The sequence below is a fragment of the Rhinoderma darwinii genome, chromosome 4 (assembly GCF_050947455.1).
Source record: "Rhinoderma darwinii isolate aRhiDar2 chromosome 4, aRhiDar2.hap1, whole genome shotgun sequence".
Classification (NCBI taxonomy): Eukaryota; Metazoa; Chordata; class Amphibia; order Anura; family Rhinodermatidae; genus Rhinoderma; species Rhinoderma darwinii.
In genome coordinates, this window is record NC_134690.1 from 211710266 (window position 1) to 211737405 (window position 27140).

The 27140-nt window shown below is 42.6% G+C and overlaps 1 protein-coding gene across 4 annotated transcripts in view; it reads left to right on the top strand.

Annotated features, from left to right (window-relative positions):
* Nucleotides 1-1508: 1508 nt before the first annotated feature.
* Nucleotides 1509-27140, top strand: part of CASP8AP2 (caspase 8 associated protein 2) — an 86059-nt gene continuing 60427 nt past the window's right edge. For 3 of the 4 annotated variants that reach the window (XM_075862159.1, XM_075862162.1, XM_075862161.1), the window contains exons 1-2: nucleotides 1509-1661; nucleotides 12679-12760. In XM_075862159.1, coding sequence (XP_075718274.1) covers nucleotides 12682-12760 — 79 coding nt within the window. In that variant the 5' untranslated portion in view covers nucleotides 1509-1661; nucleotides 12679-12681. The remainder of the gene's footprint in view (nucleotides 1662-12678; nucleotides 12761-27140) is intronic. The other variant, XM_075862160.1, reaches the window with a different exon arrangement.

The window sequence follows — 27140 nt, forward strand, 5'->3', positions numbered from 1 at the left end:
GATTGGTGGTGGCCCGTCTCCCCGCAGATCAGCTGTTTTGAAGGGGCCGTGATGCTCGTACCATCGTCGCTTCCCCTTCATTTACTTTACTGCTCACACTGTGAATCGTGGACACCCTTGTAGCGGCGGTTCACGGTATTACAGTATACACTTGAATGGTAGAATGCTGTAATACTGTGAACTGCTGCTACAAGCCTATCTGCGATTCACAGTGTGAGCAGTAAAGGAAATGAAGTGGAAGCAGCGCTCGTATAAGCACTGTGGCCCCTTCAAAACAGCCGATCGACGGTGCCGGTCCCTGACCAATCAGATATTGATGGCCTATCCTGAGGATAGGCCATCAGTTTTTGTGGTTCGGAAACGTCACAACATCTGTAATGGTCGTATGGTGTCAACGAACAAGCTTTGGAAATTTTTTCTCTAAAAGCCAGTTTGCGCACCATTCTTTGTAAGCGCCACCTTGCGCCCAGCGTGTAAGAAATGCACACATATTTGGTATCATTGAAGTCGGTAGAAGTTGCCAAATATGTATTCAGTTGTGTTTACCCAGTGGCATGCACCAGATGTAAAAAATGACCTAAAATCATACACTCACATTTTTTTCAACTTTATTTTCCATTTTTCCTTTCATATTTTTTTAAAAAAGTTAAATATATCTATTATTTTTTTTTACACAATATGGAAGCCCAATATGTTCTGAAAAAAAACAAGACCAAATACATGTAGGTTGGAAAAATAATAGAACTATTTGCTTTTAAATTGGCAAATGGCTAAAACTTAAAAATGGGCCTGGTCAGGGGGGGGGGGGGGTGTAAGACTCCTGGTCAGGAAGTGGTTAATTTTCATTATTCATCTTGCAGGTATTATTCCATCCCCGTATGTACAAATAGGTTACGTAAACTGCGAATACGCCCAGCGGACACATCACGCCTCATTTGTATACGGCACGGAAAATTGTCAAGCTTTTTTTTTTTTTTTTTATTAAATATGCTGCATTACTGAGAACAAAGTAAATTTTGCAGTGCAGCTTTCTACAACACGTGGGATCCCACAGGATTTTTATTAGAAGTTTATGAATTCTTATTCACACTTTTTTATGTTGCAGTTTCACCATAGCTTTTGGGGGAAAACAAGTTGACAAAAGAAAATCACATTTGCAGTTTTCACATGAAGTACTCCACCTTTTCATTGTAATGCATTTCTAATCTGTTTTTGTTGCAGACACAAAACCATCTCACCAACAACATTCTAAAACCAGTGAAACATGGATAGGAATTTGACATCTCACTCAAATTCCACATCTGATGAAAAACGAAACTAAACCGCTAAGTATAAACTCAATGTAAACAGTCGCCTGACATGTTACGCTATGCAGCATCCAGCAGTACACAAGAATCGCTGCCTCTGACTGGAGACAAGTCTTCCCGCCAAAGAAACTGGACATAGTGGGCGTGGCCAAGAAACGTAGCTCTGAGAACGTCATAGCGTCTTTTCTGATTGGTTGGCTGAGTGTGAGGTTGAGAGGTGGGACGTCGGTTTTACCGGGGGAAGTTGCCGTAAGCGGTTTTGAGTACGGGGTGGGCGAAGCCGTGGACAGCTGACCGATGACGGGAGGCGGAAGAGGGCCTACACCTGCTGTGGGTTCTTGCACTTGAAATGGGGTGAGTGCTTTGAGTGGCTTGCAGGCCGTGAGCATTGTGTATAAACCTGGCTGCAAATGTGGACATGTTTCTATCTATAACTAGGTTTTATTCGAGAAATGTATACACGTCTTTCTGCCTGAGATTGGTAAATGTTTGTTTTAATTGACAAGACACAGAGCAATTCTGGCTTTCCTTTTCACAGGTTTTTATAAATGGTGAGTTGTGGGAATCCAATGAAGCTCGTTAGGAGTGTTGTCATTCTCTATCTCCACCCCCCCCCCCCCCATATATACTTATTGGGCTCTGTCACTTGATCTTAAGGCCTTGTTTACACAGTGCAGGTTTGATGCATTAGCTCAAAAGAGGGGCCTCCGTTGGGCTGGTATACATGGTATGCTTTTTTTTTTTTTTAAGGATGGAATAACGTAATATCCTATGCAATTCCATCCTGAGTACACAGTTCGGTATATGGTTTTTAACATGTGCGCCTATGTGTGACAAATGTCACTGTATGGCAATGTTAAACGTAAACTTCAGGGTGCTTTACCGTGGACCAGAATCCCGGGGAAGAGTATCAGGTAGCACTTGGTCTGGGGAATACAGCCATGGGGGTAGCCCCTGACGTTACTGTCCCTATATGGACAGTGATTTCAGGGGCTTTAAACTACAATTTCCCCGGCCAGAGCATCGGTAGCACTCTGTCCGAGGACTCTGAGACTGGAGAAGCCCTTGAACGGTACTGTCTATATTTGAGCGGTGATGTCAGGGGTTCCCTCCAGGAGCAGAATCCACTGCCAGAGCGTTGCAGACTCTCTGGCTGGGTATTGTGGCATTCTAAAGCTCCTGATGTCACTGTTCGTATATGGATGGTGACATCAGGGGCTCCTCCATTAGCGGAAACCCCGGCCATATAGTTGCCGACACTCTGGTGGGGCATTCTGTTTTTTTTTAAGATACTAAAGTCACTGTCAATATATGAAAGGCTTTCCCAAAACAGGAGTCCCCGGCCAGAGCGTTTGCGATGCTCTTGCAAGAGACTCCATAGTTACTACAGTTAATACAACTGCTCTGTATTCCCTATACAGTGCCGCTGCATCGTTCGCTAAATCCTTCTCCCGTCAGGTCCGCGGGACACGCAGGACCCGCTGACGCTGAATCCGTGAGGGCCGTGGGAGTAACGGATTCAGGTCATAGCGAATGATACTGTGTGTGTGTGTGTGTGTGTGTGTGTGTGATGTGTGTGTATATTAGGGATGTCACGATACCAGAATTTGGACTTCGATACCGATACTTCGTTTAGTATTGTGATTTCGATACTTTGCCAAAAGTAATAAAAAATAAAAAAAAGTTCTTCCATTTTCTGATGTGAGGCGCGAGGTGTGATGAATTTAACCTCCATGTGCCTCACATTAATAGTAATTAACCCCATCATGTTTCTCAGTCATAATGGGTTAATATGTAAGGTACATGATGGGGTTAATTATTAATGTGAGGCACATGAAGGTTAAATTCATCATCGCACCTCGTACCCCACAATAAGTGATAGAAAGCAGTTTTTATTTTATTTTACAGCGTACACTATAAATGATGCAAAAAAATTGTTGTACAGGTTATTACGGCCGCGCCAATACTGAATGTGTGTATGGTTTTTGTATTGAGATTTATTTTAATGTTTATTGTAAAAAAGGTGTATGTGTTTTTTTTATTTTATTTAACATTACTTTATGTTTTTACTTTATTTTTTCAACTTTATGTACTGGCATATATCTATATTACAGTACATTAGCCTGTGTACGGATAGTACACAGGCAGTTGTTCGGACATACCTAAGTATGCCCTAACAGAAAATATGGTAGGACAGCCCTGGGGTCCTTCAATGGGCCCTGGGGTCCTTCAATGGACCCTGGGCTGTCTGTCCATATATGGTATGTCCCTCAATCGTATCACAGGAATTCCCTGTGATGCGATCCAGGGGCATCCCCCCTTTTCATTTTCCCCTGAATGCTGCAGTCAGCTGTGATCGCAGCATTCACGGGACTAACGGCAGAGATGAGAGGTTTCTCTGATCTCCGCCGTTATAGAGCGGGGCTGCGGCTGTGTAATACAGCCATTGCCCCGCTCCTGACAGGAAGTGCGCGCGCGGTCAGCATGAGGTGATGCGGCTGGCGCTGCACTAATGAGCGGGAGTTCATGCACTGAAGACAGAACATGGGGGTGTTTTGTAGTGCGCCTGCCATGTTCTGTGTTCAGTGCCGTTAGTGACATTAGTGCAGCGCTGGCCACATCACCTCATGCTGACCGCGCGCACTTGTTATCAGGACTCAGGAGTGCGGCAATGACTGTATTACACAGCCGCAGCCCCGCTGCCATACATTCATGTTTTACTATACTGAGCTGTGCGGCCGCACAGCTAAGTATCGAAATACATGAGATAACGGTATTGAACCGTTTGGGGATTCAGAGTATCGAAAACAGTATCGATAACCATTCAAAGGTACAGCCAGCACTACAATGTGCATACGTATATGCTATAGGGCTATGGTGTGCAATCTGTTGCTCTCCATCTGTGGTAAAACTAGAGCTCCCGACATTCAATATCTTTTGGTTTCCTTTTTTATCTTTTCAAAACAGCTAAAACAATATAATGCATGGTGTGAGAGGTCTAGTCAGCTGTTTGTATACAATTATGTCAGCCGCAGTTCCAAAGTTACAGCTGCGCTGTATTTGCATGTATGTGCGACATTCATGCAGCAAAATATCAAGTAGATTATATAGCCATTGCAAGAAAATTACGTAGCTGACTCAAACAGTTGTTTTTAATGTTGGTGCACCACTGCGAAATATCACAGTGTTTTGCAATTCAATCTGCAGGTATCCCCGGTATAATTCTGGCCATATGTATTGGGTGCCATGCACACGCCAGTGCATGATTACAGGCTGCGATTGCAGGCACGGACGTCCACGGACAGCCGTTTGCATTCTCTGCCCTTGCTCCCTTACAAAGTAAAAAAATGTCCTATCTTTTGCGGTACACTTCTTCTACGGCCCGGACACCTTCCCGTAAATAAACGTAAAGGTGTCCATGGACAAAAGAAGAGAATGGGTCCGTTATTGTCGACCACAATTACGGACAATTTTTCCGGTCGTGTGCTTGGGGCCGCAGTTGACTGCGCTATTGATTCCGTCGAAAAAACTGGACCCTTACGGTACGGTGACAAACAGAAACCATTAGCAATGTTCCCGTCACCATGGAGATCAATGGTGATGCAAACGGAAGCTATGGTTACAGTTTGCCTTTCTGTTGAGGGGTTCCCCCGACGGAAAGTTCATACGGAACCTCTCAACGAAAAAACACAACGCTGGTGAGAACACAGCCTTAAATACAAATCTACAGGAAAAATACTATTTTAAATCACTAACTCCATATTAAGATACTGCTGTCCATTGACTGTCATTACCTTATGAATGAGGCTTGTATTAATGAGGCCTAAAGAAAAGATGTCTGATACTCTTTAACGGGGCTTGCCCATTAGGGACATTCATGGCATATCCACACTATATTACATAAATGTCGGATAGATGCGTGTCCCAGAGGGGATCCGCACCAATCTCTACAACAGGTCCCCCTAAACCCCGTTCTACATTTCTTTAGTACCCGCTGCCTTCTGGGCTACTTTGTAATTTCCGACCATGTAATCAGGAAGTGGCCCGGGAGGTAACGGGAATGCGAGAAAGTTAGAACGCGATTTAGGTGCACGGTGGCTCAGTGGTTAGCACTATTGCCTTGCAGCGCTGGGGTCCTGGGTTCAAATCCAACCAAGGACAACATCTGCATGGAGTTGGTATGTTCTCCCCGTGTTTGCGTGGGTTTCCTCCGGGTTCTCCGGTTTCCTCCCACACCCCAAAAACATACCATTAGGGAATTTAGATTGAGCCCCAATGGGGTCAGTAAATAAAGAGGACTTCTGTACAGCGCTGCGGATATGCCATAAATGTCCCTGATGGGCCAACTCCTTTAACCCCTTCCCGTTGTAAACAACATTCAGATTTTAATTGTCGTTTTTTCCTCCCCACCTTCCAAAAGCCATAACGTCTTTATTTTTCTGTCGATATAGTAGTATGAGGGCTTGATTTTTGCGGGACGAGTTGTAGTTTTTCGTAGCACCATTTATTTTGCCATACAATGTACTAGGAAAAGGGGGGAAAATTATTTGTGGGGTAGAAAATGAAAAAAACAGCGATTCCTCCATGTTTTTTGCGCGCCGTCTTTAGGGAATTCACTGTGCAATTAAAACAACATGTTAACTTTATTCTGTGGGTCAATACGATTACGGCGATACCAAATATATATAGTTTTTTCTATATTTTACTACTTTTACAATTAAAAACCGAAGTGTAAAAAAGAGAATTTATTTTGTTTCCCCAAATTCCGAGAGCCATAACTTTTTTTTTTTTTCCGTCAATTAAGTGGTATGAGGGCTTATTTTTTTGCGGGATAAGCTGTCGTTTTTAGTAATACCATTTTGGTGTACATGCGACGCTTTGATCACTTTTTATTTCGTTCTTTGTGGGAGATGAGGTGACCAAAAAAATCGAGATTCTGGCATTTACAATTAGTGTTTGTTTTTTTTTGTGTTTTTTTTAATATACTGGCGTTCACCGTCCGGGTTAAATAATGATATATTGTAATAGTTCAGACTTTTTTATGGATGCGCCGATACCAATTATGTTTATTTATTTTTTACTATGCTCTAGGGGGAAAATGGGAAAAGGGTTTTTTTTTTTGAACTTTTAACCCCTTAGTGACCACCAATACGCCTTTTTACGTCGGTCACTAAGGGGCCTTAGGCTAGGCTGACGCCTTTTCACGTCAGCCTAGTCTAAGTCCTGCACGGGTCGTGCAGGCAGGAGCCGGAGCTCTGCTGTCTGATGACAGCTGAGCTCCTGCTCCAACACCCGCGATCGAAGTTTACTTCGATCGCGGCCGTTTAACCCGTTAAATGCTGCCGTCAATAGCGACCGCGGCATTTAACTGTTTACAGAGGGAGTGAGCTCCCTCTGTCACCCATCGGCGGCCTGCGAATGCAATCGCGGGTCTCCGATGGGGTGTCATGGCAGCCGGGGGCTTGATAAAAGCCCCCAGGTCTGCCCTGGACATATGCCTGTTAGGACGCGCCGGAGGCACGTCCTAACAGATTGCCTGTCAGATTTACACTGACAGGCAATAATGCTCTGGTATACGAAGTATACCAAAGCATTATAGCAGCGATCGGAATATCGCACAGTAAAATCCCCTAGTGGGACTAATAAAATAAGTAATCAAAGTGAAATAAAGATTATTAATAAAAAGTACAGTAAAAAATCCATTTTTTTCCATAAAAAGTGGTTTTATTTAGTAAAAGTGTAAAAAAAAAAAGTACACCTATGTGGTATCGCCGCGACCGTAATGACTCCATTAATAAAGTTAATATGTAATTTAAACCGCAAGGTGAACACCGTAAAAAAAACCCGCAAAAAACCATGGCGAAATTGCAATTTTTTTCCATTGCCCCCCAAAAAAGTCATAATAAAAATGAATCAATAAGTCCCATGCACCCCAAAACAGTACCATTCAAAACTACGTCTCGTCCCGCAGAAAACAAGCACAAAAAATCACTACATTGATGGAAAAATAAAAAAATTACAGCTCTTGCAAAGCGATGATGCAAAAACAAATAATTTTAGTTCAAAAGTGTTTTTATTGTGCAAAAGTCGTAAAACATAAAAAAAACCTCTACATATGTGGTATCGCCGTAATCATACCGACCCATAGAATAAAGGTAGCGTGTTATTTACTCCGCACAGTGAACGGCGTCAATTTAAAGAACAATGGCGGAATTTCAGTTGTTTTTTTTTATAATCCCCCCCCCCCCCCAAAAAGGTTAATAAAAGTTAATATAAAAATTATATGTACCCAAAAATGGTGCTATTAAAAAGCACAACTAATCCCGCAAAAAACAAGTCCTCATACAGCTATGTAGACGAAAAAATAAAAAAGTTATAGCTCTTTGAATGCGACTATAGAAAAACGAATAAAATAGCTTGGTCATTAGGGCCTATAATGGGCTGGTCACTAAGGCCTCATGCACACGACCGTAGTGTTTTTCTGGTCCGCAAATTCCAGGACCGTGTTCCGTGAAATGTCATCCGCAGTTCATCCGTATGTCCTCCGCAGTTCATCCGTATGTAATCCGCAAAATGCGGATGAAAAATAAAAAGCCTAGGTAAAACATGATGACGACAGAACTCATTCCCGGTCGTCGCCTAGCAACACTTCCGCAAATCCGCAAAACTGCGGATGACACACGGCGGTGTATCCGCAATTTCCACGGGCCCATTGACTTCTATTGGCATGTCCGCACCGCATTTGCGGCCCATAATAGGACATGTCCGTAGTTTCTGCGGCACGGATGTGCGGACATGCGGAGAGCCGTGAAAACACGGATAGTGTGTATGGGCCCATAGAAATGAATGGGTCCGCAATTTACCCGTGGATTTGCGGTTGAATTGCGGACGCAAAAACACGGTCGTGTGCATGAGGCCTAAGGGTTAATTAAATGTTTTTATTTTTTTTACACAAATTTTTTTTATTTAAAGAGGCTCTGTCACCACATAAGTGGCCTATATTGTACATGATGTGATCGGCGCTATAATGCAGATTACAGCAGTGTTTTTTATTTACCAGAATTTGGACTTTGATGCCGATACTCGGTTTAGTATTGTGATTTCGATACCAATTCGATACTTTGTCAACAGTAATAATAAAAAAAAGTTCTTCCATTTTCTGATGTGAGGCGCGTGGTGTGATGATGAATTTAACCTTCACGTGCCTCACATTAATAGTAATTAACCCCATCATGTTTCTCATTCATAATGGGTTAATATGTAAGGTACATGAGGGGGTTAATTACTATTAATGTGAGGTACATGGAGGTTAAATTCATCACACCTTGTGCCCCACAATAAGTGATAGAAAGCAGTTTTTATTTTATTTTTTTACAGCGTACACATCCTAAATGACGCAAAAAAATTGTTGTGCAGGTTATTACAGCCACGCCAATACCGAATGCGTGTATATTTTGTGTATTGAGACCTATATTAATGTTTATTGTAAAAAAGGTGTATGTGTATTTTTTTAAATTTAACATTACTTTATGTTCTTTATTTTTTAAACTTTAATGTACTGGCATATATCTATATACAGTACGTTAGCCTGTGTACTTATAGTACACCGGCAGCTGTTAGGACATACTATATTTTCTGTTGTTAGGGCATACTTAGGTAAGAGAGCCCTGGGGTCCTTCAATGGACCCTGATCTGTCTGCCCATATATGGTATGTCCCTCAATCGCGTCACAGGAATTCCCTGTGACGCCATCCAAGGGGCATCCCTGCTTCTCACTTTCCCCTGAATGCTGCAGTCAGCTGTGATCGCAGCATTCACGGGAATAACGGCGGAGATGAGAGGTTTCTCTGATCTCCGCCGTTATAGAGCGGGGCTGCAGCTGTGTAATACAGCCATTGCCCCGCTTCCTGACAGGAAGTACGTGCGCATGAGGAGATGCGGCCGGTGCTGCAGTAATGAGCGGCGGTTCAGGCACAGAGGACAGAACATGGGGATGTTTTGCAGCGCGCCCGCCATGTTCTGTCTTCAGTGCTGCCGCTCATTAGTGCAGCGCTGGCCGCATCACGTCATCCTGACAACGCGCACTTGTTATCAGGACTCAGGAGAGCGGCAATGACTATCACACAGCCACAGCCCCGCTCTCATACATTCATGTGTTACTATACTTAGCTGGGCAGCCGCACAGCTAAGTATCGAAATACATGAAATATTGGCATTGAACCGTTTGGGGATGCAGAGTATCGAAACAGTATCGAAGTTTCGATGCATCGTGCATTCCTACTACTGACAGGAAGTGCGCGCACGGTCAGCATGAGGTGATGCGGCTGGCGCTAAACCAATGAGCGGCGGCACAGGCACTGAAGACAGAACACGGGGGTGTTTTGCAGTGCGGCCGCCATGTTGTGTCTTCAGTGCCGGCGTTCATTAGTGCAGCGCTGACCGCACTTGTTGTCGGGACTCAGGAGCGCGGCAATGACCTGTATTACGCAGCCCCGCTCTCTTTCATTCATGTGTTACTATACCGAGCTGTGCGGCGGCGCAGCTTAGTATCGAAATACATGAAACAACGGTATCGAACGGTTTGGGGATGCAACGTATCGAAACAGTATCGAAGTTTCGATGCATCGTGCATCCTTAAAGAGGCTCTGTCACCAGATTTTGCAACCCCTATCTGCTATTGCAGCAGATGGGCGCTGCAATGTAGATTACAGTAACGTTTTTATTTTTAAAAAACGAGCATTTTTGGCCAAGTTATGACCATTTTTGTATTTATGCAAATGAGGCTTGCAAAAGTCCAACTGGGCGTGTATTGTGTTCGTTACATCGGGGCGTTTTTACTACTTTTACTAGCTGGGCGTTCTGACGAGAAGTATCATCCACTTCTCTTCAGAACGCCCAGCTTCTGGCAGTGCAGACACACAGCGTGTTCTCGAGAGATCACGCTGTGACGTCACTTACTTCCTGCATCGTGTCGGACGAGCGAGGACACATCGGCACCAGAGGCTACAGTTGATTCTGCAGCAGCATCAGCGTTTGCAGGTAAGTAGCTACATCGACTTACCTGCAAACGCCGATGCTGCTGCAGAATCAACTTTAGCCTCTGGTGCCGATGTGTCCTCGCTCGTCCGACACGATGCACGACCTGGGGCAGGAAGTGAGTGACGTCACAGCGTGATCTCTCGAGAACACGCTGTGTCTGCACTGCCAGAAGCTGGGCGTTGTGTAGAGAAGTGGATGATACTTCTCGTCAAAACGCCCAGCTAGTAAAAGTAGTAAAAAACGCCCCGATGTACGCACATAATACACGCCCAGTTGGACTTTTGCAAGCCTCATTTGCATAAATACAAAAATGGTCATAACTTGGCCAAAAATGCTCGTTTTTTTAAAAATAAAACTGTTACTGTAATTTACATTGCAGCGCCGATCTGCTGCAATAGCAGATAGGGGTTGCAAAATCTGGTGACAGCCTCTTTAATGAGGCTCTGTCACCACATTATAAGTGCCCTATCTCCTACATAAGGAGATCGGTGCTATAATGTAGGTGACCGCAGTGCTTTTTATTTAAAAAAAACAAAAAACGATCTGTTTTCACCACTTTATTAGCGATTTTAGATTTATGCTTATGAGTTTCTTAATGCCCAATTGGGCGTATTTTTACTTTAGACCAAGTGGGCGTTGTACAGAGGAGTGTATGACGCTGACCAATCAGCCTCATGCACTCCTCTCCATTCATTTAGTCAGCGCATAGGGATCCTTTTAGATCACTATGTGCTGTCTTATACTAACACATTAACAATACTGAAGTGTTTAGACAGTGAATAGACATTCCACGGGATGTCTATTCACAATCTCTGCACTTCGTTACTTTGTCTGTGGTACTTACAGCAGAGGAAGCGTAGTCTCGTAACCTGTCATCTACAGCGTAATCTCGCGAGATTACGCCTGCTTTGCTGTAAGTACCACAGAAAGAGTAACGAAGTGCAGAGATTGTGAATAGACATCCCGTGGAATGCCCCTGACATCACTGTCCATGTATGGTGATGTCAGGGGCTTCCCCAGAGCAGAGCCCATGCTAGTGCTCTGCTCTGGGACTCCCTCTGGGGTTGCCCCTGACATCAAATGCCGGTACAGCAGGATCCCCTGACGTCATTGTCTACGGACAGTGACGTGAGGGGCTCTTACAGTTGAGGAATCCCTGGCCTAAACGTCGGCAACGCTCAGGCTGGGGATTCCACTCCTAGAGTGAGACCCGATGGAGGTGTGTGTATCTATGTGTATCTACAGGGGGATCCGTGGCAGTATCTAAAAAGGGGTTGCCTAATCTTCATATTCTTGTGTCTGCTAACCGTTGCCAACTGAGCAGCCAGACTGCATTTAGTGACACTTAAACTGGAAAACTGGATTGTTAAAATAAGCAAGTGGTGTAAACTCGCACATTTCTTATAAATTTAAAACTAGCGCTATTATTGTAATTATGTAGTATTGTTATAGTAATGTAATGTAGTATTGTTATAGTAGTTAAAATAACTAATTGATTAACCATAATTTTGTATAGTATCAAATTTGAAAGTAACGCGGCCCGTCAACTTGAAATTTTTTTCCTATGTGCTACCCATTTACCTGGCCGAGTTTGAGACCCTTGTTATATGTTGTAACGTTTAAAGCAACGTATAAAAATCCGCGTAGCATATAAAATATAATCCGCCTGATTCGAGTTTCACCAGGAAAGGCTTTTTCCAGGTCATCATGAAAAAATGTTCAGCGATCATGTGCGAATCTGACATTGCACATCATTTGAGGTTTTACTTCCCAGTAGTAATAAAAAACCCCATTCTCTCTATTCACACCACGACTCTCACCCCCTTTCCTTATAATAACAACGGATGGGCAAATTAACTAGGTAAGTATGCCAGACTTCTGGCGTACATGCTGTGCGTCACATTTATTAAATTCACAACATTCGCCAAAATTGGTGGTATTCGAAAGAGAAATGTGTCTTAACATGTCTAGCTAGATGCGCCAACTTTATCATACAGCATGCATAACATTGATCAATTTGGTGCACTTTTTTGATTGCCTGGTCTAAGTTTACACTTTCTGAAGTTTAGACCGTATTAGTAAATCTGCCCCAATTACTCTAATCCCCCTTCTAGTCGTGACAAAAATTACCCCCACCCCTGCTAACGGAGACCAATGTGGGAGGAGCTTACATCACTGTCGTATGACAGCTACTGTGTTTCTCCTCTGTACGGCAGGAATGTTCTACTATGGAATCGCTGCCAATTTGTATGGATAGTTGCTGTGGTGGTCTTGTTGGTCTTAAAGTCTCACTGCTATGTTAGATGACTAAAATGTTAATGTTTTTCCTCAGCTGATGGATGGACAAATTGTTAAGATGTCATTAAGACCAGGACTCTGTGATGAGGACATGATGCATTTTCAAGATTTTTATGGTAAGTGGAACAGAGGATGGGTGATCAAATTCTAACCTAGGTCAGGAGAGACCACTATTTAAGACTACTTAACCCTTTTCCGGCCAACCGCTGTCTTTTTGACTGCAGGCAGCGCAGGTCCTTGGTCTACAGCAATGTCTTTTTGGCGTTGCTGTAGAAGAGGCTTCTGAGCACTCCTGTGTAGGGATGCACGATGCATCGAAACTTCGATACTGTTTCGATACCGTGCACCCCGCAAACGGTTCGATACCGTTATTTCATGTATTTCGATACTAAGCTGTGCAGCCGCACCGCTCGGTATTGTAACACATGACTATATGAGAGCAGAGCTGCGGCTGTGTTATACAGCCTTTGCCCCGCTCCTCAGTCCTGACCAGTGCGCGCGGTCAGCGTGATGCGGCCGGCGCTGCACTAATAAGCGGCAGCACTGAAGACAGAACATGGCGGACGCACTGCAAAACACCCACATGTTCTGTCTTCAGTGCCTGAACCGCCGCTTATTAGTGCAGCGCCGGCCGCATCACCTCAGGCTGGCCACGCGCGCACTTATTGTCAGGAGCGGGGCAATTGCTGTATTGCACCGCCGCAGCCCTGCTCTATATAACGGCGGAGATAAGAAAAACCTCATCTCCACCGCTATTCCCCTGAATTCTGCAATCAAAGCTGACTGCACATTCAGGGGAAAATGAGAAGGGGGGGGATGCCCCTGGATCGTGTCACAGGGAATTCCTGTGACGCGATTGAGGGACATACCATATATGGGCAGACATCCCAGGGTCTATTGACGGACCCCAGGGCTGTCTTACCGTATGTCCTAACAACTGCCTGTGTACGATACGTACACAGGCTAATGTGCTGGCATTTATCTGATCTATGCCAGTACATAAAAGTAAAAACATAAAGTAATTTTAAATAAAAAATAAATAAATACACATACAACTTTTTTACAATAAACATTAAAATAGGTCTCAATACATAAAATAAACACATATTCAGTATTGACGCAGCCGTAGTAACCTGCACAACTATTTTTTTGCGTCATTTATGTGTACGCTGTAAAAAAATAAAATAAACTGCTTTCTTTCACTTATTGTGGGGCACGAGGTGTTATTAATTTAACCTCCATGTGCTTCACATTAATAGTAATTAACCCCATCATGTACCTTATACATTAACCCATTATGATTGAGAAACATGATGGGGTTAATTACTATTAATGTGAGGCACATTCAAAATTCATCATCACACCTCGCGCCTCACATCAGAAAACGGAAGAACTTTTTTTTATTATTACTGTTGGCAAAGTATCGTTTTGGCATCAAAATCGTAATGCTACACAAAGTATCGGTATCAAAGTCCAAATTCTGGTATCGTGACATCACTAGTCCTGTGGGTGCTCATCCACTAAGCAGTAGCTGTATCTTGCAGCTGACGCCTTACACTAACGACCAGGAACAGAGAGCGCTCTGTTTCTCGCCGTTTAACCACTTAGATTCCACAGTCAATAGCGACTGCGGCATCTAAGCGGTTATAAAAAGGGAGGGTGGTCCCACTCTGATAGCCCACTGCCCCCCTCCGCACCCCCTGATCACGGAGTTCCGATGGTGGTCGTGTGAGTTTGGGTGCCTATTGAACGCCCCCAGGTCTGACTTCTGTCTGCCACTGTTATGCCCTGCCAGAAGCCTTTAACCCCTTAATGACCGGGCCTGAAAAGACCTTAATGACCAAGCCAAATTTTGTTAAATCTGGTATGTCTGACTTTATCAGAGAATAACTCTGCGAAAGTTTTGAATATCCAAGTAATTCTGACATTGTTTTTTCGTCACATGTTGTACTTTATTTTAGTGGTAAAAGTAGACTGATACGATTTGCGGAAATTAATGAAAAAATTGAAGAAATTTTGTAAAAATTATCATTTTTCCCTATTTTTAACTGCAATATGTCACATATGTACATACATACTGTACAATTTTTTTTATTAAATATATATTTCCATCGCTTTACTCTATTTTGGCAGCTTTTTTGAGCAATTTAGAAGACTTACAAGTTTAGTAATGATTTTATACATTTTGAAGTACATTTTGTTTTCCTGCACCAAGCCAGGTTTTCAGAGGCTCATAGGTGTCAGAATGGTGGAAACCCCCACAAGTGACACCATTTTGAAAACTACACCCCTTAAGGTATTTATTAAGGGGTGTTGTAAGTATTTTGACCCCACAGTTTTTTTGTAAGAATTCATGCAAAGCAGGTGTAAAAACATAATTTCACTTTTTTCATAAAATTATCACTTTGAAGACCGATTTTTTTTTTTGTAAAGCGACCATGAGAATGAAGAAATGCACCCCAAAATCTATCACCCTGTTTCTCCTGTTTTCAAAAATGCCCACATTGTGACCCTAATGCGTTGCCTGGACACACGGCAGGGCCCGAAAGGAAGGGAGCAACCGGAGGCATTCAGGACACACATTTTGCTTGAAAATGTTTCAGGTCCCATTACACATTTATAGAGGCACAGAGCTGCCAAAAAGATAGAAACTCCCAATAAATGACCCCATTTTGAAAACTAGACCCCTTAAGGTATTCATCTAGGTGTGTACTAAGTATTTTGACCCCACAGTTTTCGCAGGAATTAATGCAAAGCAGGTGGAAAGAAAATTTTATTTCACTTTTTTTCACAAATGTGTCATTTTAAGGTCAGATTTCTTGTACAGAGGACATGAGAATAAGGAAATGCACCAGAAAATGTATCACCCTGTTTCTCCTGTGTTCAAAAATATCCCCATTGTGGCCCTAATGTGTTTCCTGGACACACGGCAGGACCCAAAATGAAGGGAGCACCCGGAGGCTTTCAGGACACACATTTTGCTTTGAAAATGGGAGGATTCTACTTTTCTAGATTGAGAAATAGATGTCCCTAACAGTTTCTACACCCTATGACTATGTCATGCTAAGAAAGCATCTGTCCTGAAATCATGTCAGTCCATAGACATTATGTCTATCAACCCGCTCTGATATATAGTAAGTTAGAGTGGGAAAATGTATTAAACTGTTGGCGGAAAAGGGCAATATATCCAAAAAAAAGGAGGAAGAATGTATCCAGCTATGTGGAAAACTAGAGCATGTTCACAGGATGAAAGAAAATTTGTAGGGCTGTAATGACTTTATTATTCAAGGTGAACGGTCATACAACGTCTCTTTAGCTCCATCAATCCCTATATAAGGACGAATGTGCCAAGTGACGCGGTACACCATAACAAGCCCCTGCCCGGCAAGGTAGGAACCACCATGTGCACAAAACAACCAATCACCTGTAGAATATATAAAGGGGCAGTGTCCCACACCGTATGTATAGATACAGTAAAGGACCACTACTCCCCAAATTAATGTCGCTATTTCTAGAAGTATTGTCGGGTGTAAGAGGTTCACCAAAAACCTGAACAAAACTGTAATAAAGCCCATAGTGTATTGATAAGGACAAAACAGGGACTTGTGCATAGACCAGGGTTGGAAGGACAAGCGGAACAATAATATTGTGACTCACTTCGCTGTCCTCGTTTGCTGCAGACCCGACACCGTTTTTTGGGGTATTTTTGGTTAGATGTTGAAGGGATGGGGTGTAAAAAATGTTTTTCAACAAGTCGGTGTACATCCTCTGACTCATGGACTACTCTCTGGTCTGCAGATTGAAATAGGAGATCTTCAATCACTTTCTCCTGCAATTCAAAGAATGTCACCCTGCCCGCTGATTTTTTTGTACAGGACAAATGCGTTCTGCATTGCAACTTGAATCCCTTGAAGCGACACTTTAGCTGTCACTTTCAAGTAAGGCTGGGTTCACACGACCTATTTTCACACGTAAACGAGGCGTATTATGCCTCGTTTTACGTCTGAAAATAGGGCTACAATACGTCGGCAAACATCTGCCCATTCATTTGAATGGGTTTGCCAACGTACTGTACAGACGACCTGTCATTTACGCATCGTCGTTTGACAGCTGTCAAACGACGACGCGTAAAAATACAGCCTCGTCAAAAGAAGTGCAGGACACTTCTTTGGACGTTTTTGGAGCTGTTTTCTCATAGACTCCAATGAAAACAGCTCCAAAAACGGACGTAAAAAACGCAGCGAAAACCGTGAGTTGCTCAAAAAATGTCTGAAAATCAGGGTCTGTTTTCCCTTGAAAACAGCTCCGTATTTTCAGACGTTTTTGGTCACTACGTGTGCACATACCCTAAAAGCTCAACTTCAGATGCAGAATCCGTATCGGAGCATAGCATCTGATAGGCTTCCTCAACGCTGTATCTTCTGGCAGCCATAATGATAACAGTCTAAACCGCAAATAATAAATGGAACTAGCGGTTTAATTTTTTTTTTTTTATCAACTAAGGCCTCATGCACACGACCGTAAAAACACCCGTTATTGCGGGTCGTAATTACGACCTGCAATAACGGGCTCATAGACTTCTGTTACCCACGGGTACCTTCCCGTTTTCTCACGGGAAGGTGCCCGTGCCGTTAAAAAAAAAATAGAACATGTTCTATTTTTCTATTTTACGGGCCGTGCTGCTATACTTTATAATGACAGCACGGCTCGCAAAAGCGTTCGGCTGCCCGCGGCCGGCCGTGCCCGGCATTACGAGTCGTAATTACGAGCACGGTCGTGTGCATGAAGCCTAATCAACTAAGAACACTAAAAGAATTAAACTTTTTTTTTTTTTTTTTTATTTTTTTTTTTTTCAAACCTAAACCCTACGCCTAACACAAACCGTAAACCCAAGCCCAGAACAGCACCCTACGCCGTCTAAGGCCCCATGCACATAAATGTGTTTTTGCGGCCGCAATTCCCCCGAAAATCCACGGGAGAATTGCGGCCCCATTCTTTTCTATGGGGCCATGCACACGACCGTAGTTTTTGCGGTGCTTGCGGTTTCTCTCCACAGCTAGAACAGTGAGGAGAAACAGATACATGTTTTTACTTTTATTTTACAGTAGTGATCACTATGATTGGATCTCATAGTGATCACAAAAGATCAGGAACCAATACTATTGGCTCCTGATCACTGCTCTAAGAACAGAGCTGCTAGCAACAGCTCGTTCTTAGAGCAGGAGCTGTCATTTAGACACTCCCGGCGGCTCTGTACGCAGTAACAGCATGTGACCGCTGTGATTGGCTGTCACAGCGGTCACGTGCTGTTACGACGAAATCGGCAGGTCCTGATGGCTGCACTAAGAACCGGACCTGTTACTTACAGCCGGTTTTTAGTGCAGATGTCACCAGGGTGCCGATAAACCCACTCTACTACAGCGACGTCAAAAGGCGTCGCTGTAGACTGAGTACATGCACCGCCTGACGTCAAAAGACAGCCGGTCGTTAAGGGGTTAAAAAAGAACAATCTACTGCAATACATAGTATTGCAGTGTATTGAATCAGCAATCTGGCGAGGGAGACTAGGAAAGGTTTTTAGTAGTGGAAGAAACAAAACTTCTTTCCCCCCCCCTCTTAAAGTAATGTAAAAAATAAATAATATTTGTATTTCCGCTTCTGTAAAAGTCTTAACTATTACAATATAACTTGTTTAACTCGCACAAGGATTGCCATAAAGACAAAAAAAATGTAAACTCCAGAATCACTTTTTTTATCACCATAGCTTCCTGCAAAAAGTCATCGGTGTGACGAAAAAATTAAAACGTTATGGCTCTCAGAATGTGATGAAATAACGTTTTTTTTTTTTTAAAACAAATTAGTTTTTTCTTTGTAAAAGTAGTTTAACACCAAAAAAACTATATAAATTTGATATCGCTGTAATAGTATTGATCTGCAAAATAAAGTTGTCCTTTTCACCGCCATAAAAACGAAACCTCCAAATAATGGAGGAATCAGTTTTTCCCAATTTTACCCTGCAGATTTTTTTTTTTATTTTTTTTCCGTTTCTTAGTAGATCATATGATACTTTAAATACTGCCAATAGCAACTACAACTGCTCCTGCAAAAAGGAAGGCCTCACACCACCTCATTCATGGAAAAATGAAAAAGTGCAATTGTAAAAAAAAACAAAAATGGCTCTGTCCTGAAAGAGTTATTGCTGAAAATGAACTTATAAACTATACATTTTAAAGCTTGCCTATCTTTTCAGGTGACTTTTTTCAGAATAAGCTGTCGTGGGTACAAGAGGAATAACACTTTTTCTGACAATGATATGACTTGAATCCTGCATTTTTCAGCAGTTTACTTTTCTGTAGTCTATCAGTTTTCCCTGAGCTAGTAGGTGGAGCCTAACTGCTGTTATGTCTTCTATACACTGCACACGTACGGAAGAGGAGAATCCTGCTCTTATCTCTATATATCTCATGTATAGAAGCAGCAGCATGAAGCTTATACAGCAGTAATGAACAATGTTGCTGTGAATTCAGCACTGGGGTGAGACAGTAGAACACTTACTAGAAGCTGCTGCAGCGTTACCGTCTGTGTGTCTTTCTTTCTCTATCTGATGCCTGAAAATCGGAAGTAGAATTGCGTCTTTGCCGTGATATCAGAGGTAGGATAGTTGCCATTATTTTCTTTTAGAACATAATGTAGTACCATAAGGCCCTGTTCATGTGACTGAATTTTCACGCTGATTCCGATGCGTCGGAATGTGATTACATTTAGTCTGTAACAAGGCTACCCATCGATCTACATTTTCAGCAATCGGAATAGCAAACACATAGCGCCACAAGCAGAATGTCCCCAATGGACGGTGGTAATCTGCGTACAATAAATGCGGCTATATTTCAGTGGAAAAATCCTTAGTTTGAGCAGGGCCTTAGTGAAACAATGTGTTTTTGGATATATATTTTTTCTTTTTAGGCCATAGGACATTTCCTTATGCCTTTTCAAGGCAATCACAAAGGGAACATAATCTGACGCATTAGCATTTTTTACGGCTCATTGGAATAAGCCTGGCGTGGGTGTTCTGTGGCGGAAGGTGTAGGTGCTATGCTGTCTGGGCTCCTTCTCCAAAAGCTAGTTGTACTTTTTAATAGCATCATTTTAGGGTACATATAATTTTTTTTATTAACTTCTTTTTTTGGGGGGATCATAAACAAAACAAACCCTAAAATTCCACCATTGTTCTATGCGTTTTAAATTGACGCCGTTCACTGTGCGGTGTAAATAACACATTACTTTTATTCTATGGGTCGGTATGATTACGGCGATACCACATATGTAGAGGTTTTTTATGTTTTATGACTTTTGGACAATAAAAATACTTTTGAACTAAAATTATTTGTTTTTGCATCGTCTCTTTCCAAGAGCCGTAATTTTTTTATTTTTCCATCAATGTAGTGATTTTTTTGGACTTGTTTTTTTGCGGGATGAGACGTAGTTTTGATTTGTACTATTTTGGTGTGCATGGGACTTATTGATTTTTATTATTACTTTTTTTGAGGGGCAATGGAAAAAAATTGCAATTTCGCCATTGTTTTTTGTGTGTTTTTTTTTTTACGGTTTTCACTTTGCGGTTTAAATTACATAACTATTGAGTCATAACGGTCACGGCGATCCCATATATGTGTACTTTTATTTATTTACACTTTTACTAAATAAAAACCACTTTTTATGGAAAAAAATGTTTTTTTCTTTTTTACTGTAATTTTTATTAATCTTTATTTCACATTTATTTATTTCACTAGTCCCACTAGGGGACTTTACTGTGCGATCTTCAGATCGCTGCTATAATGCTCTGGTATACTTCGTATACCAGAGCATTATTGCCTGTCAGTGTAAATCTGACAGGCAATCTATTAGGACGTGCCTCCGGCATATGCCCAGGGCGGACCTGGGGGCTTTTATCAGGCCCCCGGCTGCCATGACACCCCATCGGAGACCCGCGATTGCATTTGCGGGCTGCCGTTGGGTGACAGAGAGAGCTCTCTCCCTCTGTAAACAAGTTAAATGCCGCGGTCACTATGGACGGCGGCACTTAACGGGTTAAACGGCCGCGATCTAAGTAAAACTTCGATCGCGGGTGTTGGAGCAGGAGCCCAGCTGTCATCAGACAGCAGAGCCCCGGCTCCAGCCTGCATGGGAGACCCGTGCAGGACTTAGACTGGCCCACCGTGAAAAGGCGGCAGCCTAGCCTAAGGCCCCTTAGTGACCGACGTGAAAAGGCGTATTAGTGGTCACTAAGGGGTTAATAAGTACCATGTACCCCAAAAAGGTACCAATGAAAACTACGTCTCGTCACGCTTAATACAACCCCACATTTCACTACATTGACAGAAAAATAAAAAAAGTTAAGGCTCTTGGAAAACAACGATGCAAAAACAAGTAATTTTAGTTCAAAAGACTTTTTATTGTGCAAAAGTCGTAAAACAGAAAAAAACTATACGTATGTGGTATCATCGTAATCATACCGACCCACAGAATAAGGTAACATTTTAATGGCATGAATTTATAACTCCTAGAATAATGGTGGAATCTCAGGGGTTGTTTTTTTCTATCTCCCCCCCCCCCCCCCCCCCCAAAAAAAAAAGTTTATAAAAGATAATCAAAAAATATGTACCCCAAAATGTTGCCATTAAAAAATACAACTAAGGCCTCATGCACACGACCGTAAAAACTCCCGTTATTACGGGTCGTAATTACGACCCCTAATAACGGGCTCATAGACTTATATTGGCGACGGGTGCCTTCCCGTTTTCTCACGGGAAGGTGCCCGTGCCATTGAAAAAGATAGAACATGTCCTATTTCAGGCCGTAATAACGGCACGGACAGTCCATAGAAGTCTATGGAGCTCTCGTAATGACGGGTGGCTACATGTGTGCACCCGTCATTACGGCAGCGTTGCTAAGCGACGTCAGTAAATAGTCACTGTCCAGGGAGCTGAAAGAGTTAACTGATCGGCGGTAACTCTTTCAGCACCCTGGACAGTGACTACCGATCAGAATAAACCTGTTAAAAAATAAAAGACGTTCATACTTACCGACAACTTCCTGCTTCCTCCAGTCCGGTCTCCCGCCCGTTGCCTTGGTGACGCGTCTCTCTCGACATCCGGCCCGACGTCCTGGATGACGTTTCAGGCCATGTGACCGCTGCAGCCAATCACAGGTCAATCACAGGCTGCAGCGGTCACATGGACTGCCGCGTCATCCAGGGATGTCGGGCTGGATGTGAAGAGAGGGACGCGTCGCCAAGACAACGGCCGGGTAAGTATGAATTTCTTTAACTTTTATTACAGAAAAGGCTGTCACTTCTCTCTATCCTGCACTGATAGAGAGAAGGGGCTGCCGATTAGTGCAGTGCTATTTTGCCGCCAAAAACGTGCTCGTAAATACGGGTGGAATACGTGTGACACCGGACCCATATTTACGAGCACGGGTTCGTAAATACTGGTGCAAAACGGGTGGAATACGTGTGACACCGGACCCGTATTTACGCCAGTATTTACGGGTGGGAAAAAATACGGTCGTGTGCATGAGGCCTAATCCTGTAAAAAAAACAAGTGCTCATACATCTATGTCGATGGACAAATAAGAGTTATAGCTCTTTAAATGCGATTTATAGAAAAACGCAAATAAAATTGCTTGGTCACTAGGGGGTTAAACCACATGGTGAATGGCATAAGAGAAAACAAAAGTTAATAAGTCCCATGTACCCCTAAATAATATCAATAAAAACTACATCTTATCCCACAAAAAATAAGCTCACATACGGCTACATCGACGGAAAAATAAAAAAGTTATAGCTGTTGGAATGCGACGATGCAAAAACAATTTTTTTTTATTGTGCAAAAGTATTAAAACATAGATAAAAAAAACTATGCATATTTGACATTGCTGCATCGACCCATAAAATAAAAGTAACAGGTTATTTGCGCCGAACGGGGAACGGCGTAAATTTAAAACGCAAGAATAATGCTGTAATTGCAGGTTTTTTTTATATCCCCCGCCAAAAAAACGTCAATAGTTAATCAATTAACTATTGTGTTGTATTATATTTTTGTACCTCAAAATTGTGCTGTTTGAAAATACAACTCATCCACAAAAAGAATATATTCACGTCTACCTTGACGGAAAATAACAAAAAGTTATTGCTGTTTAAGATGATGGGGGAAAACCAGAAAAAATTGCTTGGTTATGAGGAGACAAAATATGCCGGTAATAAAAAGGGTCAAACATAATTTATCATGGTCCTAAAAACATCAGATGGTTATAGGCATTGGTAACCCCTACTGATATTTTGACGTAACTGTACGTCATTGTCGGTAGGGGTGGGGGTGAGTTTGGAGCAGGCTCCTTGTTAATGCAAAGATCAAATAGGCATATACTGTACCATCAACAAGCTGGTAAGCAGGGTATGTTTGGGCACTATTATGATCCTTTTCACCTTCTGTTTAAAAAAATATATATCTATGAGGAGTTTTGAGTGATCGACCTGAAGGGGGCGGCTCCATATCGGAACCTCCTAATACATACTAGTAAGCCTGACAGAACATATTGACACCCATAGGGCTAATAGTCGCAATCAATTGATTATGTATTTCAAATCAAACTATATATACACCACAAAATATCAAATGGGCATTCCATATCCCATCCATCACCATGGACACACAAACGTTGTGACACAGATCTCAATGACAACCAAGGGGCGCTATAGGCCTTGTTGTTATCAAATGTAGGTTCCTTGTTCAAATGGGCATAAACCATCACGCAGCTGATAATTGGGTGTAATTGTACTCCTTGTTAGGGTATCATACTGATTTTGAAAAGACTTTTAGGCCTCATGCCCACTTCAGGTTTTTTTTTCTTCAAGGTGCTATCTGTTTTTTTAACGGAAAGCTCCCTTACACATTCATTCCAATGGGGCCATGCACACTTCCGTTGTTTGTTGTTTTTTTTTTTTTGGTGGTTTTTTTTTTTTTTTGAACATTGATTTTTACTAAATTTTACAAAAGTATGTAAAGCACATACAAGGTAAACGGAAAAAAATAAAATAAAGAATCATTGCAAAGAAAATGAAGTACAAAATATCAGAGCAGTATCAATCGTTGAATATTGCACTTGTGATCATACATGAACATTTTGTACTAGATCAATAGAGCAATAGATCGATAGAGAAACAAAATTAAAGAACACAAAAGTGAGGAACAAAAGCAATATATTCTCGCATGTATAAAATTGCATTGTAGAATCCGACCTTCGTTAGTGAACAAGACATCTCCTCCCCCCCCCTCCGCACAAGCCATAGCTCATTGAGAACAATGATTGCATCATAGCGGCAATTTAAGTTGACCCAATGTTCGCCTTATTATTCCATGATGTATATCGGAAAGGCTTGACTACTTCCACAAACTCCAAGGCGGAGTAGTGAGATTCAATAAACAACTTCCATTTGGTAAACAGCCCCTCTGAGCCCAATTCTTTGCGCCTCTCCACCTCTCTTTGTTCCAGTCCAAAAGAGGTGTTTCAATTGTGCCACTATTACATCCCTCTGTGGTACTTTGTCTGCCAACCGCTGAGCAAGTAGGCATCGAAGAGCTACCAACAAAATGATACGAATCAGTGGGGGAGAAGGACCCCCACCCCCCTGAGCATCTTCTGGTGGCCGAACATGGTGGAATAATGGAGTCTGTGTGGATATGGAGAGCCTCCTTCCCCAGTGACTATAAATGTAATTGACAACCATCTGCCAATACTGGCTTGTATCTGGACAATCCCACACTACATGCCACAGATCGGTGAGAGGGGTCCTACACTTAGGACATGCTACTATGCGATCAGGGAAAGAAGGGGAAGGTAGAATATAGCTATATATGGCCGAGTGCATCATTTTAAAATAAGTTTCCCTCCACCGCTCATTTAAGATGTTTCCTAACCAGTTCCCATCCTCCCAATATTATCTCGCCAATCCCAGACGATTGAGACCACCTCTCGAATGATTTGAACATTGTTTTTGGATCAGTTTTAATGAACTTGTCCCTGAGAGCTCGGTATAAAACAGATATGGTCACTTTATGCTTCACTGGACCCATAATCATCAAAAACTGTAGGAATTGCTTCCCTAGATAAATCTCTCAATATAGAAGAGCAGAAGGCCTGTACCTGCAAAGTCCTCAAGAAATGACCACCTGGTAAATCTGGTTTATTTGTCAGCTAAGCCATCTTTTATCCTCCTGATGTATTAAGTCCCCTGCACAAGTAATCCCCTTATCAACCCATAAAGAAAAACCCCCATCCCCAGTACCCTGGGGAAACTCCAGATGGTTCCACAAGGGCATATGTTTAGATGGTAAATGAGGTAACCCAAATAATTTCCTAAGTACCTTCCATGATACAATTTTTATCTCTGAGCAGCACTGAGGCCTTGAGATGGGAAGGGAGTTTAGCTATGCTGGAATGCAATAGTGCCTTTAAATCCCATGGTGGGGCCTTAGCAGACTCCAGGTTAGAATAATGGCTCGTAGCATACAGCCAATCCACCACATGTCTAAATAGGCAAGTTAAATTATATCCCCTGATACTTGGAAAATTTAACCCCCCCCCTCCCCTCTGGTATACATAGCATCAGTTCTGAGGTCTCTTCCCTGCCCAAATGAAACGGGTAAAGGGGTTGAGCTTAGTAATATCAACATGTTTGCATAGTAGGGGAAGGGTCTGTAAGGATATAAGAGTATTGGGAAGCAAATCATCTTTATCAAATGGCACCTTCCCAAAAAATGTGTGAGGCAAGTTATGCCATCTAACCGGCTCCATATTAATGCGCCGTAAGAGACCAGGGAACTTCAGGCCATTTAAGGAGTCGGGGATTTTTCCTATTTTAATTTCCAAATATGTGATGTGATGTGGAGTAGGGGATATACCACATCCTAAGGAGTCCCACATTAACTGCGGCAATGGATGTCTCAATTCCAACAATTCACTTTTTGCAACGTTTATTTTGTATCCTGAGAGATCCGAATTTATGTAGAAAGTCAACGATGTGTTTGTGGTTCAGCTAAAAATAGAATGTCCTCTGCAAACAATGCTACTTTCGACCTCCTGTGTACTCCCCATAATGCTTTATATAGGTCAGAATTCTCCACGTAACTGGCTAGGAGCTCCAGGCCAGGTTGAACAAGAGTGGCGACAAGGGGCAACCCTGTCGCGTGCCTTTTTAAATAAACAAAAAGGGGCTGACTAAAACCATTGTGTGTATCTGAGCCTGCGGGCTATCATGAAGACCCCTTAAAAAAGTTCTAAAACCCCTCTGATGTGCATCTTGTCCAGCACCATCTCCAAGCAAGCCCTCTGAACATTATCAAAGACCTTCTCTGCATCTAATAGGAAAGCCGGACGGAGACGGTGCTGTACCTCCTCCAACACCTTCCGTACATTCGTCACTGCCGCCCAGACCCCTTACAAAACAAAACTGCGTGTCACCCACCAGGTCAGGGAGATATTGCGCCAAACGATCCGTTAATTCTTTTGAGAGAATTTTTTTGATCCTGGTCAATCAATGAAATGGGGCGATAGGAGCCTGCTTCAAGAGGATCTTTGTCCTGTTTAGGCAGCACTTTAATGTATGCCATTTTGGCTTCACCGGGTCATAAGAAGAGTATTGTAATAAGCCGAGAGCGCAGGGCTAATGTCCTCTCGTACTGCTTTATAGAACTCCCCGGTGTACCCATCGGGCCCAGGGGCCTTACCATTTGAAAGGGATCTAATCACATTTTGAACTTCAAGATCAGTAATCTCAGATTTTAAGATCTCTCTTTGAACAATTGAGGTAATTCTAAACTATCCAGAAATTCTTAACCGCCTGTTAGATCAATTGGAGTAGTCCTATAACATTTGATATGTACGTAAAATCCCATTTATTTTGATGCGGGTCAGAGGTAGTAGAGCCTTGCCGGTCCCTGAGCATCATTATGTGTGTCGGGTTGTATCTGCCTTTTGCCAAGCGATCCAGAAGTTTCCCGGCCTTTTTTCAAAATCTAAACCACTCCGCCTCAAAGTGAGATCTGTTTTAGGCTTTCACGTTTGTCCGGCCAAACATCAAACTGAGTCTTGGTTCTCTCCACCTATCCCCCATAGCAGTCGTTGGTGTTTGCAAAAATGCAGTGTACAAAGCGCGCAATAGGGATGTAGCTGCATTTTATCCCTCAGCAATGTTCCTTTTGAGGGTAGAAACCTATTGTAGAATTTTGACGCGTATCACAGCTTAAGCGGTGTTCCAGAATAATGCAGGATTAGAACCTTGTGGCGCATTGTCACTTGAATACTCCAACCACCACTCCTTCAACAATTGTGTAAAATTTTAAATCTCGTGTTGAATAGGAGGGAAACTGCCATAGAAAATCCATACCCCTATGCATGGCATCCAAGAAATTAATAATTACAGGAGAATGATCCGAT